Genomic DNA, 16378 nt, shown 5'->3' with positions numbered 1-16378 from the left:
ATTTTTGATTTTGTTCACAGCAAGGGGTCCTGCGATTTATTTCGCTTCCTCAGATAAATGATCTGCTGCGGGACCCTTTCAATTAGTTTTAAAGCGCATCTGGGACGGCAGAGCGCAGACGCCATGCGTCTCTGAGGTGGAGGCAAAATGAGGCTTCGAGAAGCAGCTGAAATTTAGAAGAGGAGTGCGGGATTGGACTAAACCACATAAAGTGCAGAAAATCCCTTCTAATGGCGCGTAATTGGTTCTGTAATATCATTACAGGCGGATAATGGCCAGTTACAGGGCCCCGCGCTATTAAGGGTTTCCCTGGCGTGCAGCGTTTATGTTATTAAAGGGGGAATATAATGATATTTTAGTTATTAAATGCGCGTAATTAATTTATGCACCACTGAAAATAAAGTTGTTATTATGACCTCGGCGAGGTGCGTGGAGAAAATTGAAATCAAATAACGGTTGATAACTTTATCCCAATATTTGGTCTAGACAACTCTGACAAGAGTGCGGGCCTGTAGTGTGTGTGTGTGTGTGTGTGTGTGTGTGTGTGTGTGTGTGCTTCCTGTCAGCGCCTTTCCTCTCATCTTCTGATGGTTGCTTAAATGACTAAATGAAATTACACTCTCATCTTCATTGGTTAGAAACCTTTTTATAAGTGAACTTTAACAAGGGTTTCAGAACTGGGGCCCTCATGTTTACACGATTCATCTGTCGGACCACATTTCAGGACCCCGGTCAGCACACCGCACGCGCTTCACACTCCAGTAAAAAGTCCGTCTTTGTCTTCTTCAGACAGCCATTTAAATTCTGTCAAATTTCGATAAAGTACATAAAAAAATCACATTTAGCACCATTATTGTGGTATTATTTAACCTGTGCTTATGGCTGATCTACTCTACTAAACTACAATTATTTAAAAAAAAATGTTTTGAACTAATTCAACAAGTCCTCCTTTACTCTTAATAACAGTTAGAGGTTTATTGCATACAACATATGCAAGGCAGTGCATTCTGAACTTTTTATTTTTTATATAAAAAAAACATGGCATCACATAACTTCATCCTTTCCCAACTGTTCACAAATAACTGGAGGTAGGTCATTTGAATATCATTTTGAAGCCCCCCCACACTGTAATTGCACATCGTTTAAGAAAAGTCCACATTAGAAAGTCTACCAAACCCCGATGGTGAGTTATTTACAAAATGACAAACTCCTTATTATATTTTATAGAAGCATATTACAAAATCTGACAGGAGAGAGACAGTTATTGTACCCATTTCAAAAGCAAACATCACATATCTCTGAGTAAATCATTACTCGAGGTAATACAGGTTTAACTTTCAGGCAAATCCAGAACAAGTGAATTCAAGTATAACCAAACAACAATGAACCGAAACAGAAGCAATTGCAACAATGCTTGAACAAGCACAAAAGTTCCCCCTGCAGCTGAAACCAATTACACACTACAACAGACTTTCCTTCAAGACTTAGTTAACCGATAATTAGCTGATAATCTTTTGAGTTTATCATCTAACCCAATAGTCCATTGTACAGTAAAATGGCTTTCCTACAACATGGTCCCTCCATAACAAACTGTAATAATGTGACATTAACAATTCTGAGTGTGACCAAATTGACTGAAAATAGCATAACAAGAAGTCATGAAAAACAAGCTGATATTGAAGGCTTCAACTGTACAGACTCCTAGCTGACAGGGACTCAATAAGCATCACAGTCGGTGCATCACTCAGCGGAACTGCTCCTTCAGTCTCCAGATGCCCTCCTGACCAGAAGTCCTATGGAAGTCACAGATTTTCCTGAGCAGCTCTCTGAAGACAGGCGCCTGTTGCTGGGTCAGTCGTGGTTTGAAATACTCCAGCACTTCCTGGGTGGTGGCCTGTCCGTCCACGTTAGCCTGGAAGGCCACAAAGTTGCGCAGATCCACCAAGAGCTCATCATGCTCAGTGGGTGGGGCTGGAGAGGAGCTCGTTCTCGGTGCTCCAGAGCTGTTCTCCTCTTCTTCTGCTTCGTCTCTTTGGCTGGAGGGCAGGCTGATGTGATTACGGACTCTCATCTTGGCGAGCAGGGAGGACGACGAGAGCGGGGCGGAGTCTGGCTCGCCTTCCAACCCCTCCCCACTGAAGACAGCTCCTGAACCAGGCTTCTTTGATGCAGACTTCTTTATAACAGCAGCATCCTAAACAGAAACATAATGTCACACAACATGACATCAAAAATGCAAAATAATTGTCATGAAGTCCACTGTATTTCTCTTCCTAAGAACACTGCAGTTACCTTGCATCTGTTTGGAGTGGGGACAGACTGAACGGACGGTGCAACGAGGAGAGAATTTTTCTTTTGTCCAAACCGTTTCCTGAGAGAGCAAACGAGGGATTGTTTTAAATGAGATAAGTGAAGCTCTAAACAACCCCAGTGTGTGTGTATGTGTGTGTTTGAAACACTATGTACCTTGCAGGTGGAGGAGGGGGTCTATTGTAGGGCAGCCTGCACTGCTGCCGAGAAATTTTAAGGGCTTTCAGGGCATCTTGGGCCACCCTGTTGGCTTCTGCCTCCACAAGAACATAGTCAGGGTTGGAGGACTCCATGATGGTGTCATGCTGCATCACGCTGTGGATACCTGAAGGAGACCGAGGACACATAACAAGTAGTGAACAAAGACGCTTACTATTTTACTAAATAAACCACGTCTGTCATGTTTGAGGCTTTGTGCACAAAAAGCGTACCAGATTTCTTGAAGAGCTTCGCCAAAACATAATCGTCTGATTTCCTCTGGTCCGTTGACTCACTGTCTTCGCTCTCCGCTTTCTTATAGGTCCTTTTCTTCACCAAGTGAGAGACGCGGTGGCCTTCAAAGCGAGCGTCCTGGTTGTGTTTGCGTTTCTTATGTTTGTGTTTGTCTGTGTCGGCTGAGTCGCAGTGCTTCCTCTTCTCCCTGTGCTTCTGTGGGCTTGTCAGGGTGGAGTCTTTGTCTCTGCATTGGTGAGAGCTAAATGCGTTTGTGACTGCTGGCTTGGCTGCATCCCAGTCTCTCTTATTTTGTCCTGTATGCTGTGTATTCGATGAAATATCCGGCTGTGCATCCACGCCATTTTGGTTGGAGCTGTAACTGTCCGTCGGGACATTTGGTTTACCATGAGAGCTTTTACTGAACGGAGAAGTGTTTCCACCTCTTAATGCAGGAATGTTTGTTGAGGAGTGTCTGCTGTCTGCACCAGTTTCATTCTGGTTTGCTGAGGAGTGTTTATGTATGTAGCTGCCAGGGTCTACCGTGTGCGATGGCTTTGGCCTCTCATGTTTCTTGGGTGCCTTTACATCAGACCCCGTACCTGAATGAGAATCAGAACAAAAGCTGTTCGGTGAATTTTCCAAACGTATTTTTGAAAGAGATTCAGATAATCTAACAACTAGACAATAAAATGTTTCTCTAGTAAGAACAAAAAGGATAAAACAAATCTGCACACCTGCAAATATGGCACTGGTCTCTGTTCCCTGAGCTCCATCAGGGTCAGACAGGGTGAAGAGCTCATAGATGTCGTTAGACTTGAAGAACCGTCTTTGTTTGGGGTCTTTCAGGACACGATTCGTCAAAAACTGTTTGAAGATTTGCCTGAATTGCAACAGATAAAAAACAGAATTAGATACTTGTGTGTAATTTACTATTTTACCTCAGCAGGCAACCCTGATCCTCTGTCACCACAGAGTAGTTTGGCTGATGGATGAGAAAATTAGTTAACTGCACTACTGTAGGTACCAAAATAGAATCCCTGCAGTTCTTCCAACTTGCTTTTTGAAAGCACTTTACAGACCCAAACCAAACAGAGCAACAGTTTCGAAGTCCTAGATTGGCCATTTAATAATGCAGGAAAGCTTTTCAATTACTGAGAACTGGAATAGTGCAAGTAGTAATACAGCAGTGATGTGAGCAATTAGTAATGTTATTACCAACATTCATGACTATGTGAAGTCAATGGAAAGACAACTAAAATACAAGACCGGGTGAGAGAAAGCATTAAAAACAGTGCAGGTTTTTTAAAACCCCTTTTTGATTGAGTTCTGTGATTGAATATTGAGTGTAGATGTGCTAATGAGCAAACATAAAAAAGACAAACTGCACTCTGACCTGTGGTAGATTTTCTCCTCGATGGTCCCTGCAGTCAGCAGTCTGTAGATCGTCACTTGCTGCTTCTGACCGATCCGCCATGCCCGCTCCCGTGCCTACAAACAGCACAATACATTCAAATAAATCATTAATGGAAATCATAAACATACCGCAAGCTTTTCTAAGCTCAAAGTAAACCAGGTACAAATAGTGAGAAGCAGGAAAAGCAAGAAATGTGGGTCATTTTAAGTTGCAAATAACACAAGTGCAAAAAGTATAATAATAAAATCCATGAGAAATAATGCACCTAATAAATGTTTTATTTGAGCTATTGAATGTGCGTGCATCTGTCTAACCTGTGTGTCCGTACTGGGGTTCCAGTCTGGGTCATAGATGACGACTCTGTTGGCTCCAGTCAGATTGACTCCCAGACCTCCGACTTTAGTCGTCAGCAAGAAGATAAAAATGGATTTGTCCTTTAACACAGAAAGACGAGGGGGGAGAAAATATGACTGATTAATCAGCATCATGTCCACACTTTCACGCTCATTTTGATGATCACTTTGGAGTATAATCATATCAAAAAATTTCATTAGCAAATTGTTAACTAATAATGTTACGTAATATCAAAGTAAAAAGACGATGTCTGCCCTCCAAAACTAAATTACACTATTTAAAGAGAATCAAAGAGCTGAATCTAAACTGGGCTTTAGGTTACTTGATTCTCCCTGCAGAGAAGACAAAAGTCATTTCAACTTGCCATAAAAATTGACAATTATGATTAGACTTTGCATTGGATATTAACACATTAAATTCTAAAACACTAATGATAAGTTAGCTATAACTTTAAATGATTTTGTCTGAAGACACACACATTATTAAAATGCTTCGTGACATTTCAACATGTATTTCGATACAGAGACAATAAGGTACATCCAGTTTGAACAACAGATTGTCATCAATTAGTGTTTCCACCTCGGGGTGTGCAGGGTTCCACTGAAGCACTTTGTCCCTCAGGACGGGATTTTCACTGGAAACACTCAGAGCCATTAGGGATGACTAATCCTCACCTCGTTGTAGCGAGCAATGAGGGGCTGTCGGGAAGATATTGCAGTAGTGCCGTCCATTTTCAGGTAGGAGTAGTTATTCTCCCTCACAAATACCTCCAAGATGTCCAACATCTGGAAAGGAGGGAGACGATAAAGACAGCGGAGAGACAGTGAGACATGGAAGACAGAGAGAGAAACACAGAGAGGAAGAGAGGGGCTGAGGTTTGGATTATCTCTAAAAGGATTAGAGCAGATTAATATTACATGGACAGAGATACCGACAGGGAGGGTCTCAGGTTCCCTCTGAGGTATAATCTCATTGGTATTGACTACAACAGCTGGGGCCTCTCTCACAAACACACTCTCTCCCTCTTGCTCACTCACACACACACTATTTTACAAGCACAGGGGTTGTACGTACACGGCAACAAATGCAGAGACAACATTTACAAGTGATCATGACAATTAACTGGAAATGCGATCGGTGGGTGAGTCAAGACAGTCAGAGCTACATGTTCCTAACCTGTCTAGACTGAGAGAAGAGCAGGACTCTGTGGCCCTGCTTGAACCAGAGACGCAGCAGAGAATCCACCACTATCAGCTTTCCTGAACGTTTCCAAAAGCCGAAGTGTTCCTCCTCAGTTAGCTGGTCCTCTGGGATTCCCCTCAAAATCCGGGGCCCGCCCGAGAAAAGGTCCGGGTGGTTACAGATCTTACGCAGCGCTATCAAACCTGAGAATACCTACACGGCACAAAAAAGGAAAAAAAAGGAACCGACGGTTTCTTTCAGGATCACAGAGCTGGTCACCGGTAACAAAATGTTATAAAAGGTTAGTAGATCTCACTGCATATAACAACGTTGCACCCTTAAACAAATGAATGCGTTTACTTTCGTCTACAGGAATGAGTTACATGATTTATTTACGGACAATAAAGGCTGTGATTCTTGATGAAGGCCCAACGGTCACTGCATTAGTAATGGTGGTTAATGGACCGAGAGTGACCACTGAATATGTCTGTAAGAGCATGTGTGTGTGTGCGTGTGTGTGTGTATGCACAATATGCTGTGGTCACCCCTGGCTCTCCAACCACGTCCATTTGGTCAGTGGTGATAAATGATCTGAGTCTCTCTCTCTCTAGGGTTTGGCTAATGTGAGAAGACCAACTGCAAAGCATGCATCCTTAAAGCGAAATTTTCAAAGAATGCTCTAGTCAAGCTATTAGGGATTTCACAAAATTTACATGGCAAAATTTTTTTATTCCACTGATGCCACTTCAAGGTGCTGTTCCTTAAGTGTACAAGAGTGCTTAAAAATACACACAAATGCCTGTGAGCGAGAGAGGTAAACTGATATTCATCAGTTAGGATGATAGGTTGAATAATGAATAAGGAAAGTCATGTTCCTGGAAGTCTTCTCCTTGACTGCAAGTTCTTCCCTGCTTTTCTTCATAGTGCAGTGTGGGCCAGCACAAAGAGCCCAAAATGAAAAAGCATAAAATAAACACAGTGAAGCTGTTTTAAGTGTGAAAGCGAGGCTTACCTGCATGTCCCCGTTTAGTATCTGATAGACCTCTTTGGAATCTAAGAAGCTCTGATACACCTGCCGCTGGTCCTCTGTTAATCTGCAAAACAGAACCTACACACGCACACAGAAACACAGACACACACACGCAGCAGTTTAAGAGTGTGTAATGAGCAGTGAACATCCACTTTAAAGCCCCTTGATGAAGTGTGGTGTGTGAGAAGAGAAATTAGAGGGAAGCAACGTGTTTTTTGGAGCCACTGCTGTCCTGAGGGACCGACTTAATGAGCTGAAGTGGACTGAGGAGTCAACCAGCGTCAGCCGCGAGGACAGACCAGGGACCGGACACCTTAATGAATACCTGCTCCTTTTACTTTACTGGGACTTTATTAGCTGGCTTCACCTGACAAGGGCCATGCACATTCATCAAATACTCCTTAGACATGGCACATCCAGTCACATCCAATCAGATAAACACCTCCCCGGTTAAGAGATCAAGGCATGAGAGGTTGTTCAATATTTAGCCAGAACAGGGTCAAATGCCTTTAGACTATGATGAATACCTGTTCATTTTTGTCAGGTAAGGAGAGGTTGGCCTTGACGTCTGCCTTCATTCTTCTCAGCAGGTAAGGATTTATGGTGTCTCTCAGCACGGTCGCGCATTTAAACGCCGTCTGGACCTGGAAAACAAACAACAGTTAGCACAAACAAACCACCTTAAAACAAAATGAACATTCAGTTCATTGTGTCAAAGGACCACCTCAACTGTCACACCTGTCTGTCTGTGTGAATGTTTCCTGAGGCATGATGGTCATTTAGCCCCTCTACCGCCCTCTCATCACCTCCCTCGTGTTGCTGTCCCTTCTCAGCAGTATGAGCCATTAAGCATTGATCAGAGTGCTCTCGGTCTCGAGGGACGGAGCCCTTCTTTTTCATCTAACACTACATCTACTACTGACCAGCTTCAGTGGGAACAGAGAGGGGAGCTTGAGAAACACTTTGTCCCGCCCCGCACCAGGAGCCCCATTGCAAATGTGCTGCTACACCTCATCCAGAGTCAGTGCTAAAGGCCAGTTAGCCTTTTAAACATTAACTCACTGGGGGTCCACAGGGGGATCAAAGACATGCTCTGCAAAGCTGGAGGGGACAATAACCTGGTGGGATTTATGGCTCAATGGAGGTCAGAGCGGAACAGAAAAAGAGGAGGGCAGCAGATGATCCAGTGATCTCTGCACAAGCTGCTGAGTGGATTCACATGGGGGTGCAAACGCACGCTCCCATAATGGATCCCACACCCACATGCTCATCCAGCCCCACCCCGTCCACATACGTGTTTACATACATCTGGTTGTACGAACACATGAACATGAGCTGAGGGCCTGCTGTGCTGCTCTGAGAATTTCGAGAGGAGGATAAGGCAGCAGAGCTTAGCCCTCTCTGACCATTTAATAACATTAATAATTAGTAAAGGTTTTTATTATCGACAGCGGAAGAAGCATCAATAGCAAGCTTAAATAATTAAATCCATACAGTCAGTGGGTTATTAACGACTGAACACTAATGACAAAGGGCTACAATTTAGCTCACTGGCTCTCCACTTTAGCCTCTCCCTCGCTCACACACTAGGGATATAGTGAAGTTCCTTTGCATGGATCTACATTATCCTGCACTGCACTTAATGGCTCTGTTGCTCCACTGTCTCTCCTTCTGACTTGCTTCCATCTACCTCTCAAAGACTGTGCGTACATGCATGTGTGCGACTTGTGATTTCAAGTGACACTTTAGCCCTTCATTGCTAACTTCCTATGCTATGGTTAGAGGTTTATTTATAGGGCTGCTGGATTAGTGGACTACTTGTTATATTTATCCTACAAATCCTTTTTCTTCTCTTCCCTTTTACTTTGGGTCAAAATCCAAAATATCAGATTAAACACAATGACACCCTTATAGTCAGTCTTTACACCTGGTTTCTGCTTTGCCCTTCTGAAAATGTGTTGGGGTGACCTTTCTTGATGGAGTTATTGTACCCCTACAAACTGTGGTTAAAGAATGAGAAGAAGGATTAAGAAGCAGAATTTAAACACCTAATTTAAATATGTGCGTGTGTGTGTGTGTATGTGTTGCAGTACCTGTACAGGTGAGGCATTGCTGTATCCTCCCATGGTGATCGGCACAGAAAACTGCTCCATGAAGACAGGCAGCGTCCCCAGCTTGCCGGGAAAAACAAAGTCAAACAGAGACCACAGCTCCTTCAAATTGTTCTGCATGGGAGAGCCTGACAGGATGAACCTGTGCGGAGTGCGAAACTAGAGAGAGGGAAGAGAGAATGCATGTTATGTATTCCTATCGTTGTGGTGCTCTGGCAGGTTTCATGTTGCTGTACAAGAATGAGTGGAAGCAAACAGCTTCTTAAAAGGCATGAACATAAACTCTGATGATGTGTAGAGGGATATGTATCTATATAACTGACACAAATGAAAAATCCATTACTTCTTCAGCTCTGTAAAGTTTGAATGTATTCATGAAGAAAAGTCGTTACTACTGTACAGATGCTTCTGCTGTGTTGTTAAAATTACTGTGTTCATGAATGTGTCTGAAACAACACCTGTTTGCAGGCTGTGGTAACTCCAGCATTTGGATTCCTGATCTTATGGCCCTCATCCAGGATAATGTAGTGCCAATCCCAGCGCTGCAAGGAGTCTTGCATATTCCTCACAGCTGAATATGAGGTTATCAGGATACCATGACATGATGCTATCTCTGGAATAAGCTTTTCCTGCAATGGAGTAAAGAAAACAAAAAAACAGGTGAATTCAGGTTTTGCATTTCCTATCCATCTCTGGTAGCTTGAGTGTCGAAGTAGGGCATCTTCTTTAATGTGGTTTGAGGAGAGAGGGGAGAAGGTTAGAAGATAATGCTGCATAAACAGACCTCTAGTGCCCCCCAGAGGAAAATGAGACCCTGTGGAAAACTTTCTAACTGAATTATGAATATGAAAATCCAACACACGAGCAAACAATTACCTTGTTGCTGGTGAAGGAGCCTGTTTCATGTAGAACGGCCACTCTGAAAGGAGGCCACCAGGTGTGAAACTCCTTTACCCACTGGTGCATGACTGTGGCCGGACACACGATGATCGTTGGACCCAGCCCGACATACCTACAACCGTACACATAGTGCAGAGATGTTTAATCTCAAACCTGCGATTAAGATAGGCAACAAGGGAATCCATGGTTCATTTAAGTTTGGATAACCTCAGCAAATTTCACTGGCAAATTACCGCCATCATTTCTATACAACATTAAAGAAAATAAAAGCTTTTTTCCCAATAAGTGAAAACGAAAATTTGTGCTTTGCTTGCATGCATAATGTGTGACACACGACTTGGAGTATTCAGGTACAGTAATGCAGCAGAATGATCTTACTAAAAAGCTCCATTCACTTTCTTGCCTTACGAATGAATTAAAGAAGGTGCGTGGACTTATGTTCAGCTCCTCTGTGAGGATTTACAAGAGCTTTGTCAAACACACACACACACACACAGACATGCACAAAGATACACTAATGGGCTGGTATGAACCTCTGCCTGGTGGAAGCTATTGATACTTGGCCATAATTGAGTTTGCAAACAATCAATTTGTGGGCGTCCATAGTAGACAGAGTATTGACCATCAGGGAAGCTCCACCTCCTAAATGCATGAGTGTAGTTTGTGCAGTAAAACCAGATTATCACCACCACTTTACCATGTTTTCCATGTTTGATCTGCTGTCCCACACCTGCTCCACATCGACACCAAAAATCCAAAACTCATGTTAAATGAAGACATGAGGACACTCACTGTACTCTAACACACGCTCTTTCAAACACACTCGCACACGCATACAGAGTGTCAGTGTTTTCTCTGATGTCTGCAGTAAGAAAGTGAAGAGTCTGATAATTGAAACATGTTTAATAATTCAGATGAACACTCTCAAGCAGAAATCCCCCTAATCAAATATTCATACCGTACAGACACACAGTCTCTGGCCACAGTTTGTTTGTGTGTGTGTGTGTGTGTGTGTGTGTGTGTGAGTGTGTGTACCTGTAGTTGGATCCTCTGGTCCTCAGTTTGCTGTAGCTCAGTCCAGCCAGAAAGCTGATGACCTGGATGGTTTTACCCAATCCCATCTCATCTCCCAGGATGCCGCCCGCCTGCTGACAGTGGAGTTCCCACATCCACCGCACACCTGTCTGCTGGTACCTAATAATGTGATACATACGTATGCAAAAACAAAACAAAAAACAACTGTACATGACAGCAGCTATGGACATTTCAATCACAGTTCATCTGAAATCTGTTCAATTATTCAGTTACTATCAGAGCAGATTACCTCATCTCTACCACCTAGAGGAATGACGCGCAACTAACTATATTATTAAATCCATGCAAGAAAGCATAATTTGTGTAAATCATGACAAATGTGGTGTTTTGAAATAGAGAAAAACCAAATAGCATAGAAGAAGTTCTGAACAGATACAACTGCATTTAGAGGTTGTCTTCACAAACCTATATTCATCAACTAAACTTGAAACAATGCCAGAGTTATTCTTAAAACAGACAAAATGACATACTAACAAATACTACTAAACTACAGTATCATTAAATCAAGTTTATGTTGTCTTTATCAAATAATATTTGGTTAATCATTATCATTTCAGGACAAAGGCTGTTAGAAGCAGGGAAAGGGTACAAAGTACACAGATTTTTTTTTATGTACTGTTTTACAGTGCTTTGCTATCACTTCCTTACTTGGCCATTGAAAACATCTGTTACCGCCTGAGTGGATATTCAGACAACTGTCAGTGTTTCGCTTACTTGAAAAGTTTTTTCCAGAGGAAACCAGGCACTTTGAAGCCTTCGTCAAATTCCTCATCACTGTCATCTGTAAGCTCCTCGCCTCTTTCTCTCTTCGCCTCCCTTTCTCGAAGACGTTGTCGTTTCCACCTCCTAGTGAGAGTATGAATATATACTGATGAAATTATAGTAAATCTAGAGGTAAAAAGCTTTTTACAAATGGACAGTTTAATCTCCAAAAGAACGAAATCTTTGAAGTAAATTCCGTTTCATTTTTCTGTCTATACATACGACCCCTGTGATGGACTAGTGACCTGTCCAGGTGTACCCCGTCACCCCATGCATGCTGGGAAAGTTCCATGTAACCTTAAACAGGGCAGGCAGGTATCGAGAATGGATGGATGCTCCATTTGCACCTCTTGCACTCAGTGATTTATTTAAAGACTTGCCTGCACAGGTGTATGGATAGCAAATGTTTTGAGTTGTGAGTATTTCCCTTGAGTGGTGGAACATCTACAGCAAAAAGGGAAATGTAAAGGAGAAGAGTTTTAATGGTGCAGGAGAGAGGGCAGTTAGAGGCACAGTCGTCGCGCAGCAAATGAAGATTGATACAGACAATTAGTAGTGCGAGTTCCCCAGAAAGGTGTGAGGTGGAGAGGATAAGAATCCATCTTCATTTGGGCCTGGTCCTGTCACCCTGCCACGAAACTGGTCCTTTAGCTGGGCCTGGGAGACCACACTCTCTAATTAAGTCAAGACTAAGCATTGGTTCAGTTAATTACACTTTTCTGCCCCCACTCCACCCCCCTACCCAACTACAAATACGGCCTGCTCTAATAATATCATTCCTCATATAAGCTAGCCTCACCATCCATGCCGTGTCTATGCTGTTGAATTGACATTCAATCACTGCAGTGTAGAAAAAGGACACATGCCAACACAATTTATTTGGCAGCTATAAATATGAAATCTCATTAGGGCTGCTCTTCCATTAATTTGAGCATTAGAGTGAGTGAGTGTATAAAACCATGTGCAGGAGGATAATTAGGCCAGTGTGAGAGCAGGAAGAGAAGAAGAGCAGGGAGTGAATTTGCTTAGTCAAGAAACAGCTGCCAATCTCATCTGGGATTAACTCTGCTTCTGCACTATGGAGCCAGCAGAAACCCACTGCTTTTCTCCTTAACTAAAGGGAATAACAATGGCACATTTGCACCACTGCCACAGCAAATGTGATGCGAAGTCAAAAGCTCAATCTGGTGTTTGTTGAGCATGTCATTTACGAGCACGGATGTAAAGACTTGCTGATGAAAACTTTTTTTGCACCTTTGCATCCAACCATAACCACAACAAACTGGAGACCACAAAAAAAAAAACAATAGTTGTAACAAGTTTATAGCAGCACATACACAATCATACCTTATTCGCTGTCTGTAGTATTCCACATCTCCATCATCTTTGCATTTTTTAGCTTTACCCTTCTCCTCCTCTTCATCCGAACTCTCGGGGTAGTATTCTTCCTCACTTTCCTCTTTTTTCATTACTTTTTTCCTTCCCTTCCCCTCAGTTTTTCTCTTGTATGGTTTCAACTCATACTCTTCTTCATCATCCTCTGCAAAGCCCTCCTCTATGGCTTCTCTTTCCTCTTGGTCAGGATCTATGCCTTCATCACTGGGCAGGTACTCTGACCCCTCGCTGTCCATCTCCTCTCCCTCAGGGTGGAACTTCCTCCTTGGTTTAGGGAGCTGCGGTTCAGCCTTGGGTCGAGCCTTAGGATGGGCCTTAAGAGCAGTTATCTGGAGCTTTCGCATGCGTTTCCTTATTTTCTTATCCTTGGAAGAGGAAACAATTCTGTTGGATTTTCCCCTGGCCTCCTCATCAGGGCTGAGTCCGGAGCTCCTCTTCTTTTTCAGAACAGGGACCCTCCTCCTCTCAGTAGCCAATTTGGCCTGGTCCGCCAAGTACTGGTCAAAGGCTGAGTTCTCAGCAAGCATCACTTTTCGAGGCTCCTTCTTTACCTCCTTCTGTGGGATTCGTGTTCCAAAAGGAGTCATGTGACCTGTCCGGATAAGCTCTTCCCATTCGGTCTCTTGAGAGGGCATGAGCATGCTGCCCAGAGTGGATGGGCCAGCTTCTGGTAAAGCAAACACACACACACAAGGCAGGGTTTAGTATCATTTCTTCAAAGATACCGTGTGGAGTTTTTTTAATCACTACAATAGATATTTGGTTCATGTTCAGCTCTGTCGAAGCAAAGCATAGCATACATGTCAAACAGATTCGGTTATGTACTGGACAACCTGCAGTCAAGTGTTAGCATAAATTGTTATTAGAGCACCAAAGCAATGCATTTGATGTTATTTTTAAGATAATAAAATAAGACAATATTTCAACATTAAATGCGTCACCAGGAAACATCAGGGCAGAATTTAATGTGAAAAGGTTTTGCACTGCTTTGTTACATTTTTCTAATTACAGTCAACATCCATGAAGAGGTTTTGACATACAGTATATTTTGGTGGGTAACAAATAGTATATTAACATCTTGATATTCTAAACAGCCATTACTGCACCGTGGAGTATAATTTTTAAACCATCCAGTATGTATTTAATCTTGTCTCTGAAAATTCTTCAACCAAGAAACCCACAGACTTGCTTTTTTGGCCACCGTGACTGCAATTGGTATTAAGGCTTTGCATTGTTTCCATCTGTTTTGTTTTGCTGCACTTTGGGCAGCACTGAACCAACGTGACCGTGCACCTTGAAAAAGAACTACAGGTTAAGAAAAAAAAAAAAAAAAAAAAAAGGACAGCTCACCTTCCTCTCCATCATCCTCTGCCAAAAACTCTGCTTCCACCCGTTGGATGTCCTCTCCTCCTAGAATGGCCTGAAGTCTCTTCTGTTTGGCTCTGACTTTCTTCAGCTGTTTCTCCTGAATTAAAATCATTAATTTAATCATGACGACAATTGTTATGAAAATTTTGTTGATGTGACATCATGATGTAAATCCTATACTTTTAATTTGAGGGCTTATCACACTTAATGTCTTACCTTATTTTCTTTCTGTCGTTTGACAGATTCAATCTTCCTACTGATGTCTTTACTGGAGGCAGCATAGGGCGACAGCTGCTCGATAATCTTATTAATATGTCTCAGAGATGTTGTAACAGACCTGAAACACATACCGTTAAAAACCAGAATAATATAAGAACACAGATAAATCAAATACATGAAATCGATACTAGTACAAATTAGGTATTTTCTCGGGAAAAAAAAACACTAATATGTAGCCAAGAGGAAAACGCAGACATCTCAGGCCTTTCTATTGTTGCAGTTATTGTCCATCACCTGACATCATCGAGGACAGACTGGTATTCCTTCTCAGCCTCAGCTTTAGCAGCAGCCTGACTGGCCTCCTGGATTGCCTCGTCCACTTGCTGCAGGACACCTTGCTCAAGGACGTCCTGGTCATACACAGCCACACCAAGACCCTGAAGTTCATCAGCTCCAGAACTGGCAGATGCAGCTTGGATACGTTGTCGATTGATATGCAGCAAAGCTCCACACCTCTTGCCACCTGCAAAACACCAAAGGTACATGGAAGGATGAGTTAGCCGGGAGGGTCTCTATGTGTCCATTCAAAGCTATTCATTATGTTCAGCCCTACTGTCTTTTGGTGCATAAATTGCATAGCGTACCGCTGTTGCCATTCTCAGGTCCAGTGTTAGGGTAGGCTGGATAGGCTGCAACAGCCTCGGAGCCCTGACTATTTTCACGGAAAGAGCAGACTGCTGAGCCCCCGGTAGCTCCATCCTCCTCTGTCCCTCCTGGGGTGAGAGCAGCACTGGCAGGACTGGAGAGAGAGGAGGGCACCTGGTCCTCTGAACCCTCTACAGGCATGGTGATCAAACTGTAAACAGGGTCAGTCAGTGGGTTATTCTTATGTCAAACAGATGATGTAGGTCCAAAGACACATGTCTCTTCTAAGACCTGACAGCACTTTAATAAAGGCTATAACGTTAACTATATATAGTCATTGTGAATTAACTTATTCTTGTATCAAAAGAGGATACGGTAACTGTGAACCTAACTTCTTGTTAGGTAACGTCAGTTAACGCTAACGTTAGCTTGTGACTTTAGCTTCTTCAACATTAACTGTTAACTGACTTCAAGCCAATTATCCTGTGAACGCGTAAGGGTAGAAAAGAATGTAAAGTAAATATTTCTGATACCTGTTGTAACCAAAGAATGTACTACAAGAAACAGTTTGTTAGACCGTTATAACACTAGCATAAAGTTGAGTTAGAAATATTGTATAAGTCCCTCACAGCCGTCCATTGTTTACGTGGCTAGGCTAGCCTGCTAAGCTAACAGTAAGCAGAGCATCATCAGCTGTCTCGGAGAACAGCAGCAGTTCGTCTTGAATTAAACTACCAGCAAATATCAATGTGGCAGGCAGTTAACGTCGGTACCGCTGTCTGGATGAGGTTCAGTACATTAAACCGAGTGTGGAAAGGGCAATGACAGAAACTACTTACAACCCGTGCTCTTACACAACATCACTGGCTTGGTTTATGTCATGTTGTCGGCCAACCTTCCTGGTTTCCGGTGCTGGAGAAGACGTTGCGCTCGCTGTTCAATCAGTAACTTGTTGGACAGCGCCCTCTGCTGGTTCACTACTGCATGGGCATCGCTGCCCGCTAGATGGCGCCCCGAATCCACTTATTTTCATAAAGAATTGAATCTGGCGGAATTAATTGAACCACCCGGAGTCCAATGAAAATGTGCTGGACCACATTGTGACATGTAACCTATTGCATTTGTGTTTTGCGCAATCAGCCTGGGAACTTGTGAATG

General features: G+C 42.9%; 1 protein-coding gene across 4 annotated transcripts; it reads right to left on the bottom strand.

Moving 5' to 3' along the window:
- Positions 1-952: 952 nt before the first annotated feature.
- ercc6 (excision repair cross-complementation group 6) lies at positions 953-16131 on the bottom strand. 4 transcript variants are annotated; one of them, XM_076743403.1, is made up of 22 exons: positions 16060-16131; positions 15220-15431; positions 14870-15098; positions 14573-14693; positions 14339-14453; positions 12941-13655; positions 11546-11677; positions 10772-10930; positions 9713-9848; positions 9295-9465; positions 8819-8995; positions 7253-7369; positions 6708-6803; positions 5690-5908; positions 5188-5298; positions 4474-4593; positions 4139-4233; positions 3480-3625; positions 2742-3344; positions 2467-2635; positions 2293-2371; positions 953-2194 (listed from the first exon to the last, which is right to left on the bottom strand). In XM_076743403.1, exons 2-22 carry the CDS (start codon positions 15419-15421, stop codon positions 1745-1747), a joined length of 4362 nt encoding a protein of 1453 aa, XP_076599518.1. In that variant the 5' UTR covers positions 15422-15431; positions 16060-16131; the 3' UTR covers positions 953-1744. The 4 variants fall into 4 exon arrangements, with proteins under 4 accessions (XP_076599518.1, XP_076599522.1, XP_076599520.1 ...); XM_076743407.1 differs by having other exon boundaries at positions 12941-13652; positions 16060-16120; XM_076743405.1 differs by having other exon boundaries at positions 16075-16091.
- Positions 16132-16378: the final 247 nt, after the last annotated feature.

Source organism: Chaetodon auriga, chromosome 11, assembly GCF_051107435.1.
Source record: "Chaetodon auriga isolate fChaAug3 chromosome 11, fChaAug3.hap1, whole genome shotgun sequence".
Taxonomy (NCBI): Eukaryota; Metazoa; Chordata; class Actinopteri; order Chaetodontiformes; family Chaetodontidae; genus Chaetodon; species Chaetodon auriga.
Note: the sequence above shows the minus strand (reverse complement) of the source record. Positions and strands in the feature narration are given on the sequence as shown.